Source organism: Musa acuminata, chromosome BXJ3-9 (genome assembly GCF_036884655.1).
Source record: "Musa acuminata AAA Group cultivar baxijiao chromosome BXJ3-9, Cavendish_Baxijiao_AAA, whole genome shotgun sequence".
NCBI classification, from domain to species: Eukaryota; Viridiplantae; Streptophyta; class Magnoliopsida; order Zingiberales; family Musaceae; genus Musa; species Musa acuminata.
In genome coordinates, this window is record NC_088357.1 from 10,070,818 (window position 1) to 10,081,543 (window position 10,726).

General features: G+C 50.7%; 2 protein-coding genes across 2 annotated transcripts; one reads left to right on the forward strand and one right to left on the reverse strand.

Moving 5' to 3' along the window:
- The first annotated feature begins 2,633 nt into the window (after positions 1-2,633).
- Positions 2,634-5,193, forward strand: LOC135648879 (abscisic acid 8'-hydroxylase 3-like). Its single transcript, XM_065166879.1, has 9 exons — positions 2,634-2,898; positions 3,006-3,324; positions 3,407-3,559; positions 3,652-3,900; positions 3,992-4,081; positions 4,224-4,302; positions 4,399-4,505; positions 4,673-4,791; positions 4,873-5,193. Exons 1-9 carry the CDS (start codon positions 2,702-2,704, stop codon positions 5,003-5,005), a joined length of 1,446 nt encoding a protein of 481 aa, XP_065022951.1. The 5' UTR covers positions 2,634-2,701; the 3' UTR covers positions 5,006-5,193.
- Positions 5,194-7,533: 2,340 nt separating this feature from the next.
- Positions 7,534-10,253, reverse strand: LOC103997993 (ferredoxin--nitrite reductase, chloroplastic). Its single transcript, XM_009419351.3, has 4 exons — positions 9,798-10,253; positions 8,924-9,278; positions 8,555-8,843; positions 7,534-8,466 (listed from the first exon to the last, which is right to left on the reverse strand). Exons 1-4 carry the CDS (start codon positions 10,183-10,185, stop codon positions 7,705-7,707), a joined length of 1,794 nt encoding a protein of 597 aa, XP_009417626.2. The 5' UTR covers positions 10,186-10,253; the 3' UTR covers positions 7,534-7,704.
- Positions 10,254-10,726: the final 473 nt, after the last annotated feature.

Below are 10,726 nucleotides of genomic sequence, written 5' to 3' on the forward strand. Positions count from 1 at the left end.
GTATGATTCATTAGGGATGCCCACATATGAATACTGAAGATATGACCCTTTGCTCTCGTTTATAAATAGATAGGACCTATATGAACTAAAGAAATATGTTATAGAGAACGCAATCGAAAGATCACGATTTCTCTTATAACCTCTCTAAAGATAGGAAGAGAAGAGAAAGAAACCCTAGTTCTCCTTGGACAACAAGTTTTAGATCTAACATATCATATAAAAATTCTTTTTTTCGGATGATATCTAAAGGTACACATCAAAACCCATATAATATTATTTGATTTTAATCCTAACATAAGATTTTTTTTTCACATTACATTGAAGAACGTTTCAATGTGATGGGCATTATTGGCCTCATCGTGTATAAATCATTCATTCACATGGTGATAAGTTGATTACTTTATAGTATCATCATTTACAATAGTAGAAACTCATGCCGAGAGAGGTAAAAATAAAACAACAATCAAATATGGTAGAGTTAAGAGAGTTGATCTTTCTTATTCGTTCTTCCGCTCGTCTCCGTCACCGACATAATAGAGTCAGCTTGAGGTGGTTCGAGAACGCCATGGAAGGCGTACAGTAGGTGAGGACTGTAGGGAAGCAGTCAGCTTGATGGGAAACATCCCCATCCCTGCCACCAACCGTCCTAATCCATAGCAACATGTCTTACGTTGTCCAACGAGCATAGGGTGCCATGACATCTGGGGCATGGCCAGTGCCGCGTGGTCGGCGTAGCTTCGAGCTGGGGCTTGCCTGCAACCGTCACAACCACAAGGCGAGCTTGACGTGGGTCGTCAGCAGGAGGAAGATAGAGTTCGGGGTTGTAATTAGCAAGGGATTTATTTGGCGTCACATCGTCACTCACGCATTATTGGAAGCCAAAAACCGAATACAGCGTGTTGCCCACACGATTAAGTCCCAATAGACACCGACGAGCGAGAGTTCTAGGCGTTTCTCAAGGAGAAATCTATGTTGGATTCCAGCACGTGCCGTCTAAGTGGTGACGTGGAACAACATCTTGGCACCGCTTCCGTCGGCAAAGGGCGGACATCATCTTTCCCACGTCGATATCTTTATATTAGCGTCCGATATCGTTAGCGACCGCATCGATCTTATAGATTCCACATGATATAGGATGAGATGTGCTAATGGTGACTTGGTAATATCAAATCCGTATTTCCGAGGCCCACGTCAACTCTTTTATGTGAGAAGAGATGAACTCGTTATGCAGAGCAAGGAAACACCCTCCATGACGTCGCGCTACTGAAAGCTATTCTAACCTTATCTTGTAATTCGCCTTACATCTCCAACACTAATCATACCAAATGAGACTAATTGAAGTAGTTGAAATGTGACTCGAGTTTAAAACTAAACATTTTTGTATTGCTTGTTTCGATTGATTTTTATTATTATTATTTTGATAAAATTCAAAGGTTTGGCCAAAGGGCAACGGAGAGTTTACCTGGTTTAGTGTGGACGAGTCGAAAGGCTCCGGCAGCCACTTTCGTGTTCCTGGCACCACAAAATATGTTTAGGATGGTCGAAAAGCAAGCGTCTCGTTCACTCAGCTGCGGATTAAAACCAGCGGATGGGGGGGGGGGTTGGGGGGTGATGGCGACGCCATGGCCGTTCGAGAAAGCAGGGCCTGTCATTTGCAGCAGCATGACATGGAGGAGGAGAAGGAGGAGGATGTGGAGCAGTGATGGCGATCCAATAATGGTAAAAGCTGGCCTTCACTGGGGCATTTCCTCGTGCACATACGAGGCAGCGCAAAGGGAACCGCGGGGGTGGGGGGGGGGCGAGGCCGACAAAGCCGGGGCGCGAAGGATTTCGCTGCACGGAATGGCGGGAGGCGCGCTAGAACTATCTGGAGCCCCGACCACCGCCGTCTCGACACGTGTTTCCTCACAGCTGTCTCGATTCCGATGGCCGTCCTCCGCGGGCCCCGCCTCCAGCTGGACTGCACTCTGGTTGGGTCGATGCGGAATAAAGCGGGTCCGCGTCGACGAGCCCGATCTGACACGCAGATCCGCCGTACCTGCAGTCGATCCATGAGGCCGTCCCATCCGGTGTGACCTCCTCCCCTCTCTCGGAACGCCCCCACTCCGCCCATAACGGATTCGGATCGACCCCGTTTCTCGTGAAGCGTCAACGACTAACGGGTCTCTACGATCATTACTTCCAATCTTAATCTGGATGGATGACAGCCATAACGAGCGTTTAAGAACTCGCCTTAGTTAAGAGACACGTGGTGTGGTCTCCCAAGTTGATGGAAATTTGGCTTATAATGGAAGAACCCAATGGTTCAAGGAAAGCTCGAACCAGACCGGATCGCGTGGAGCCGGATGGGTTGCATGTGCTGTGCAGGAGTTCCTCACGGACTCTGACAACGACGTCTCCCGACCCGGTATTTTTCGTGCGTAGAGGCCACGTGTTGGGTTGGAATTTGGCAGGCAAAGATACGGTGAAATCTAGTGGAGCAGTAAACTAGATATGGTAAAACATTGTCGTCCAATTAGAGCTCTAACCGCAGGGATCAAAAGGATGCGCTTCCATCCCGTTGGCCACTTGCCAACTATGCCCCTCTTTCTCCCTCTCCCACCTTTCTCTATATAAACCCATCAATGCTTTCCCAAACCCCACCAGCAGAAGATCCCCTCTCAAAACCTCTGTATCACCCCCAGTTTTGACGACTGAAGGGATGGGGATGGCTTACAGCCTTCTTCTCAGCTTCCTTCTCCTGGCCCTTGCAACCTTGCTCTTCCTCAGAAAGCGCAAGAGGAAATCCCAGGACGGGTATAAGCTCCCACCTGGTTCCATGGGATGGCCTTACGTGGGAGAGACGCTTCAGCTTTACTCGGAAGACCCCAATGTCTTCTTTGCCACCAAACAGAAGAGGTACCCATTGCTCTCTCGTACATGATTTTCTGAATGAATTCGAAGATTTCGTTGTGGTGAATGGGGCTCAATGGTGGTGGGGATGGGGGTGCGGCGTGTTGTCGCAGGTACGGCGAGATCTTCAAGACGCACCTGTTGGGCTACCCGTGCGTGATGCTGGCCAGCCCCGAGGCGGCGAGGTTCGTGCTGGTGACGCAGGCTCATCTGTTCAAGCCGACGTACCCGAGGAGCAAGGAGCGGATGATCGGGCCCCGGGCGCTCTTCTTCCACCAAGGCGACTACCACATGCGGTTGAGGAAGCTCGTCCAGGGCTCGTTGTCGCCGGACGCGCTTCGCGGCCGCGTCCCCGACATCGAACGCATAGTGATCTCCATGTTGGAATCATGGGTGGGTCAGGAGGTCAGAACCTTTCATGCAATGAAGAAGGTCGGTAGACTTTGGCCTAACATGATAACATAATAGCTAGTACCTCTGTGCCACCTTGGCTTCACTTCAATTTTCGCTACAGTTATCTTTTGATGTCGGTATCCTCACCATCTTTGGGGGCCGATTGGACGAGCGGTACAAAGTAGAGCTGAAGAAAAACTACTTCATCGTCGACAAGGGCTACAATTCCTTCCCCACGTACATTCCCGGGACCCCGTACCACAAGGCGATCCAGGTAAGCAAGGATTCTGATCGCCCCGCCGTCGTCTCTTCCAGCTCCGCTCCTGCTTTATCTACAACCCGTACTCGGTTCTTTTCCGCGTGAAGGCAAGGAAACGTTTGCGCGGCATACTGAGTGAGGTCATGAAGGAGAGGAGGACGAAGGGAGTCACAGAGAACGATCTGTTGGGCTGCCTCATGGACTCTCGGGACGAAAGGGGGGAGCACCTCAACGACGACCAGATCGCCGACAACATCATCGGCGTACTGTTTGCCGCACAGGACACCACGGCCAGCGTCATGACATGGGTGCTAAAGTTCCTCCACGACCACCCGAAGCTTCTTGAATCTGTCAGAGTAAGAACACCGAAGCACCGAGTCATGATCAGTTCGAGAACTAACTTGTTAGCAGGGACACTGATCGGACCTCGCCATCGTTTTCATGTAGGCGGAGCAAATGGTGATCCAGCAGAGCAACGAGTTTGGAAGTCGACCCCTGACATGGGGGCAAACGCGAAGCATGGCTCTAACTCACAAGGTGAGTAGATGTGTGTGTGTGCGTGTGTGGACTTCTCTTCCCCCTTTGCACAAGTGATGATAGTGGATACCTCTCTTTCATCGACTGTCTCTCTGTGCTTATGATTGACCATGGCAAGTGGTGTACCTCTCTTCTGATCCAGGTTATATTGGAGAGTTTAAGGATGGCGAGCATCATTTCTTTCACTTTTAGGGAGGCTGTGGCTGATGTGGTGTACAAAGGTAATTGAGCACGAGTAACGCCATAACAGTGGCCTGTGTACGTAGTGTTTCATACTGTAACTGTGAAGTATTAAGCCAAATGGTCATGGAACGCAGGATACCTTATACCAAAGGGTTGGAAGGTGATGCCTTTGTTCAGGAACATACATCACAATCCAGAATTCTTTCGAGAACCGCGGGTGTTCGATCCTTGTAGATTCGAGGTATGATCTACGCATACATAGTTTCTTTCATGTCTTTTATGTCTTGCATGCCTTCTCGGTTACGTTGTTCGCGTCATAAATATGACTGCTTGCCTCTGTAAAAGACTCGATTTCCTTTATTTTGGGGAACCGTAGACTTGATAAAGATAGTAATCGTGTATACACAGGTTGCTCCGAAGCCCAATACTTTCTTGCCATTTGGGAATGGAGTTCACGCTTGCCCCGGCAATGAGCTGGCGAAACTTGAAATGCTCATTCTGATCCATCATCTTGTGACCAAATACAGGTTATAGCACGCTCAAAGATTGTACTGCTGTCTTCATCATCACCAACTGGTACTGATAGCTTGGGGTGCATGGTGATGCAGGTGGGAGATTGTGGGACACCAAGGTGAGGTGGAGTACTGCCCTTTCCCGGTGCCCAAGCAAGGACTTCCGGCCAAGCTGTGGAGAGTCGCCGGCGGCAGCGAAGAAGCAGGACAAGGACGTCCGCCTGCATGAGCGAGAAAACCTGATGCTACTCCATTTTAACCTATCCTGTATAATGAATGATCCCTGAGGGCTTCTCCCCCGGAAGAAGAGAGAGGGGTCGACTCTCCTCTGTTCCCCCCCTAATTTTTGTTCTCCAATTGTGTTGATCCTTCCAACATATATTTTAATTCAATGAAATGGAGTTCTTCTTTCTTAAAGTGGTGCGTCTGCGGTCCCTCAACGTGCATGTTTCCTTTTCCCACTCAGTCGCCGTTCCATGATCAGATGGCGAAGTATCATCATAACCTGTGACATCAGCCTCCACGCGACGGGGGACCCGCTGCCACATTCCATGTGCTCGGGGTCGCCATGTGTCGCGCCGCACGGTGCTCCAGGTGTGTGTCCTCGGCCGCCTCAGGTGGCCACACAAGTTGGAGGAGCCGAAAGGCTGCATGTGCCCCGAGGAACAGGACACGACGTGCTCGTCTCACACCGGACGTGTGGACGACGGTGCAGCGACGGTAGGATTCGGCAGTGGAGACGGGGATGTGGATGCCCCTTGTGCGGTTGTACCAACAAGTCCTCGGAACAGCCTAGCCGGGGTTCCCCCTCGTTGGGGGTCACACAAAAGAACCAGCACCGGCACCGGCACCGGCACCGGCCTGAGAAGTCTCTGGAGAGCTGAGGCATTTGATACTGACCCTTGCACAGCAATGTGGGCGCTGCAAGTCCCGTGTCATCTCAGCGTGCACTCAAATTAAGCATTCAAAGCTAGTTAGACGTTCTTTTGTTTTTCTCGATCGATCGGTCATGACCAAACATTGCGTGCAAGTTTGTTTATCCAAACATGACCAAACAAATTTAGGTTAGGTATCAAGTAATTTGACTTGTAGAGCTCCATTACTAGATACTTCGAAGTTCTTATCGAACTAATGAACTATATGAGCACCGTAGCATACTCAAATCACATCTTCCGCTAAATCGTCAGGTTGACATCATATCAAAATCTCTACCAGATCGTGTGTCGGATTTTGCCGCCTCGACGAGCCCACCCCTGCAGCTGCATCACTTTCGGGTCCTCAGGCCACAAAGCGACGACATTAGCGATCAGAGCTGTAACATCTTAGGATGATATCCACAGGATGAGTTTCGTATGGAAGACAAATTTTCTGCAGCATTCTAGGCATCGAGATTTCAACGCTCTAGTGATTTCACGAGGGATTAGGCTCGGCACCTTCCCACGCATTCGTCAACGTCGACAGGTGAATGTGGGGGGGCACTGTGCCGGTCTCTTCTGGAATCGAGAGGAGTCGTTGAAATTGAGTGGCATGGCAAATATAGTGTGCCGGAGGGAGACATACTTCCGGAAGTCATGTCCTTGCATAGAAAAATCGGTGAGTTGATGGAGACTTGTCGAGCACCATTCGAAGTCACTGCCATACGAGCAACGCCGACTTCACTTAGCACAGAGGCAAGGAAAGAACGCAATGCTCGTGGCATTATAACGTTGAGCAGCTTCCATACGGGACTCCTGTGAGCCATTTCATCGCCTACTTCTCAACATCATCGTTCGGTGACTCCTGGTGGATCGTACAAGCCGTCAAGGGGAAAGATCAATGGAGTAGACGTATCACTTGCTTCTAAGAGTGTCGACAGACTTGCATTCGTAGCTCGCAATAGATTCGGAGACTGATGTTGATGGTATGACGAAGCAGATAAAGAATTTAATGGATACTAAGGTGACAAATGAAAGCATGATTTAATTGTAAACGGATACAGAAGTTAAATGGCTTTAACGAGACAAGAAAATTTGGAAGGATTCATATATCAGCCGAGTCAAATGATGACGCATGACTATATCTACTCCTCTATTGAGATAATTCCACAGCTTCTAAGATCAGTATACTTTAGAAGACATTGACACCTCGATATCGATATCTCTCGATAGATTATGAGATGACTTGTGGAGTAAGTTTCTGACTTAAGCGTCGAAGAAATATCGTAGGAATACTCTCGATGTCTCTTATGATGTTCGATAAGTTTCTCGTCACTCTGCGTGGTAGATTCACCCTCAAATCAATCTATTCACTCTTTTGCATCTCTAGTTTATTTCATGGCATTATTGTTCTTTAAATAGTGATTAATTCAAAAGATTATTCTTTTAATAGCTGAAACAGAATTTAATATACTAAAAGTAAAATAAATATTGGATTTAATATAGAAAGTAACTATGATGATAATTTTATTGAAACAGAAAAAAAAATCATGTAATTGTTGACTTGGAACACTTTAGGTGGGAGCCAAAGAGCCGATATCAAATGAATATTTGGGCAATTTCATTAGGGTGACTGATTGATTGATTGATTGATTATACTTCCTCAAAGCAGAAAAGGTAATCATCCTAATTACCTACGGAACACATTTTTAATTCATTTCACCGTGTTCCAAGTTCATATCAGTGGCAATGTGCAGTAATTTTGCTTGTATCATCACAATCAAGTCGCTTTCCACTCTGTTCTAAACACGTCCAAAGAAATTGACAAGTTGAGAGAGGGGGATTGAATCAAGAACAGAAGACGAGAAGAGATTATTCTCATTTATCTGGTTGTTTCGATTTGCTTCTGCCATAAAAACATACTGTTCTAATGGCGGAATCAGAAGAGACTAACGTTTTCTGTGACTGTGGAATATAACAGAGCATCTCCGCGTTACAAGAACTATTGAATCTCTCAGTTTCCACCGAGCTGCTCCTCCTCTTCGTCCTCTTCCCTCTCCCTGCGGACGGCGCCGAAGTGCTCCACAAGGATGTCCACCACCACCGGCACCAAGTCCTTGCACGGCACCGCCTTCTTGTGCAGGTCTCCCAGATGCGAGTCGCTCCCGATTCTCCCACCCAAGTAGATGTCCGCCCCCTCGCACACCTTCCCCTCCGCATCCCTGGTCATACACCCCATGAAGCCGATGTCGGCCACCTGCACCTGCCCGCAGGTGTTCGGGCAGCCGGTCCAGTGCATCCTCACCGCTCGCCCCAACGACACCCTCTTCTCCACCTCCTCCGTCACCTGCATCGCCCTCGCCTTCGTCTCGATGATGGCCTGCCCGCAGAACTGGTTCCCGGTGCATGCCACCAGCCCTTTCATCAGCAGGGGGGGCTCCGGGGAGAACCTCTCCTTCAGCAGCGGCTCGTCCAGCAGCGCTTCCACGCGCGCGTCGTCGACGTTGGGGATGATGACGTTCTGCTCCACGGTGAGGCGGAGCTCGCCGGAGCCGTACTCGTCGGCGAGGCGGGCGAGCTCGAACATGTCGGACGCCTGCACCCGGCCCACCGGGATGTGAAGGCCGACGAAGGAGAGGCCGGGCTGTTTCTGGGGGTGGACGCCGAGGTAATCCCTTCGTTCCCATTCCTTCTGCACCAGTTCCTCTGCGGATGCCCTCTCCAGCAGCTCCTGCGGCATCCTTCTCTCCACTTCCGATCTGAACGCTTCTATGCCCTGTCGCAATACCACAAACATCAACCACATGGAAGACCATATGCACATATAGATCTGGGAGCAGCAGAGATGAGGAAGAGAAGCTGACGAGTTCGTCGATAAGCCACATCATGCGAGTCTTCTGCCGGTTGCCTCTGGTACCGAGATCTCTGTAAGCCTCCAGGATGGCTTTGCAGACGGGGATGACGTCGTCGGAGGGGACCCAAGCGTCGAGCGGCACAGCCTCTGCGCATCTCTTGGGGCTAAAGAATCCGCCCACCAGCAGGTTGAAGCCAAATCTCCCGTCCTTCATGGCAGGCATGTAGGCGAGGTCATTGATGTGCGGGTGCTCGTAGAGATCATGCGAGCCCACGACGCACACGTTCCATTTTCTTGGCCTGCGCGGCACACAAACAAGCACACATGGATAGCTGTAGGCACCACGCCACAACAGAGGAAGAAGAAGAGGTGGACTCACAAGTTGGTGACGGCGGGGTTGCCGCGGGAATTGGCGGTGACGAAGGCGGAGAGCAGGTTGGTGTAGGGGCGGGTGTCGACGATCTCGTGGGGGTCGATGCCGGCAAGGGGGTTTCCGACGGGGTTGCGCACATTGTCCATGCCGCTCTGGAGGCTGGTGAGGCCAACGCGGCCGAGGCCCTGCATAATGGCCGGCACGTCTGGGAGGGTGACGCCCCGGATCTGCCAGTTCTGCCGGGTGGTCACGTCGGCGCAGCCGTCCTCGCCGTAGCCCTCCACCACGCTCGCCAGGTACCGCGTCTGCTCGCTCGTGGTCACGCCGTTGGGCAGCTTCAGCCGCATCATGAACCGCCCGTCTGCTCCCACACCACACAGCCGCCGCCATTGTCAAAGTTACAGACGGTCAACGGCATCGAGACACAACTCATACTTATCGCAATTGAATTAACCGGACTGATCCAGAAGATGAATTCGGTGATGAATGTTCATTAACCTAATCCAAAGAACGACAGCACATCCGACAGACGACCTTCATGATTGACTCTACGCATTGGGCAACAGGCGCACACTAATATCTGACCCTTGGCAACCAGCGAGAGCCAAGCCGCAACTGGTCTTCCCCGTCTTTTATTTTGTTTGGATACGGCACAGCTAAACATCTAGCTAATCTTCAACCGATTCAATACTTTTCTTACCCATCGGAGGGTAGATTTACTGGGCGGCGGACAAATAATGGGTACGAAAATATCTGAATCCGGAAACCCAAATCTAAGTTGTCGCTGATAACGAGAGTTAACGCTGATATTATATACTAATTTCTACTGCATAGGAACGATTACTGCTACGGCACAACAACGGAGATCTGAGGGACTCACACTGGTGCTTGCGTCGGTGGAAGAGGCCGAGCCACTTGAGGCGGACGTCGATGTCGTCCTTGTGGACCTTGGTCGCGTCGATCTCCTCCATCGACTTGGCGGCCAGCTCGCGGATGCCGTCCTCCAGCACCAGGCTCATGGGCTCCTTCGCCAGCTTCACCTTCTCCTGCGGGTTGATCCCCTCCCGGTACTTCTCCTTCAGCACCCAGTAGCCGCCCTCCCTCTCCTCCACTCTCGGCTCCAACCTCTCCTCCGCCACCCCAGCCGTCGCGGCCTCAGTTGCAGGGATGACGGCCGCCGTGACCGTCAGCCTCCGCCTCGCGGATTCGCGCCGCGGGGAGGTCCGGGCAGGAGGAGCGAAGTGCTGCAGGGATGTGGAGGACGCCATTCACTACTGACTCGGTGGTTCGGACTTGTTCGGCCACACAAAAGGGCCGTGTTATAGCTGGATAGTGGGTTGGGATGCGACTCTTGGCTGTTTCAAAAGGCCAACTTCGCCTCCTGCACTCGAAAGTTTAAGGCGGTGCAGTCAGCGTACACCCGCGTATCCTTGTCGTTGCTTCGTTGGATGCTATGCAAAGCTCATTCTATTTAGCACCTTCAATGTTATATATGGAGGCATGCTTAATTTATTCTTGTGGTTGATGATGGGGGAAGGAAAAATAGCAACAAGGATCAGCGGTCGAGGTGAACCGAGAACGTCCATATCTTCTTGGGCCATTTGGAACTTCTAGTTTCGATGCAAGGGAGGGAGCCATTCCAACGGTGATTTGGAAATGGATTGTCAGTGGATCCGACCCGATAAGAGGCAGGTTTGGTAGCAGTCGAATCCGGGTGTTGGCCGCCCAATGTTTTTGTCCACTGGATAGTGCACAGAACGAGGATGGCTCCAGAGACTAATTAAAGGGCGAGGAGAACGCAGAGGTTGA

Coding starts and splice junctions, on each gene's coding strand:
- LOC135648879 (XM_065166879.1), top strand. CDS start 2,702: ATGGGGATGGCTTACAGCCTTCTTCTCAGCTTCCTTCTCCTGGCCCTT. Junction 4,506..4,672: donor TCGATCCTTGTAGATTCGAG/GTATGATCTACG, acceptor GTGTATACACAG/GTTGCTCCGAAGCCCAATAC. Junction 4,792..4,872: donor CATCTTGTGACCAAATACAG/GTTATAGCACGC, acceptor ATGGTGATGCAG/GTGGGAGATTGTGGGACACC.
- LOC103997993 (XM_009419351.3), bottom strand. CDS start 10,185: ATGGCGTCCTCCACATCCCTGCAGCACTTCGCTCCTCCTGCCCGGACC. Junction 9,279..9,797: donor CCACCGACGCAAGCACCAGT/GTGAGTCCCTCA, acceptor GTGTGGGAGCAG/ACGGGCGGTTCATGATGCGG. Junction 8,844..8,923: donor AACCCCGCCGTCACCAACTT/GTGAGTCCACCT, acceptor TGTGCCGCGCAG/GCCAAGAAAATGGAACGTGT.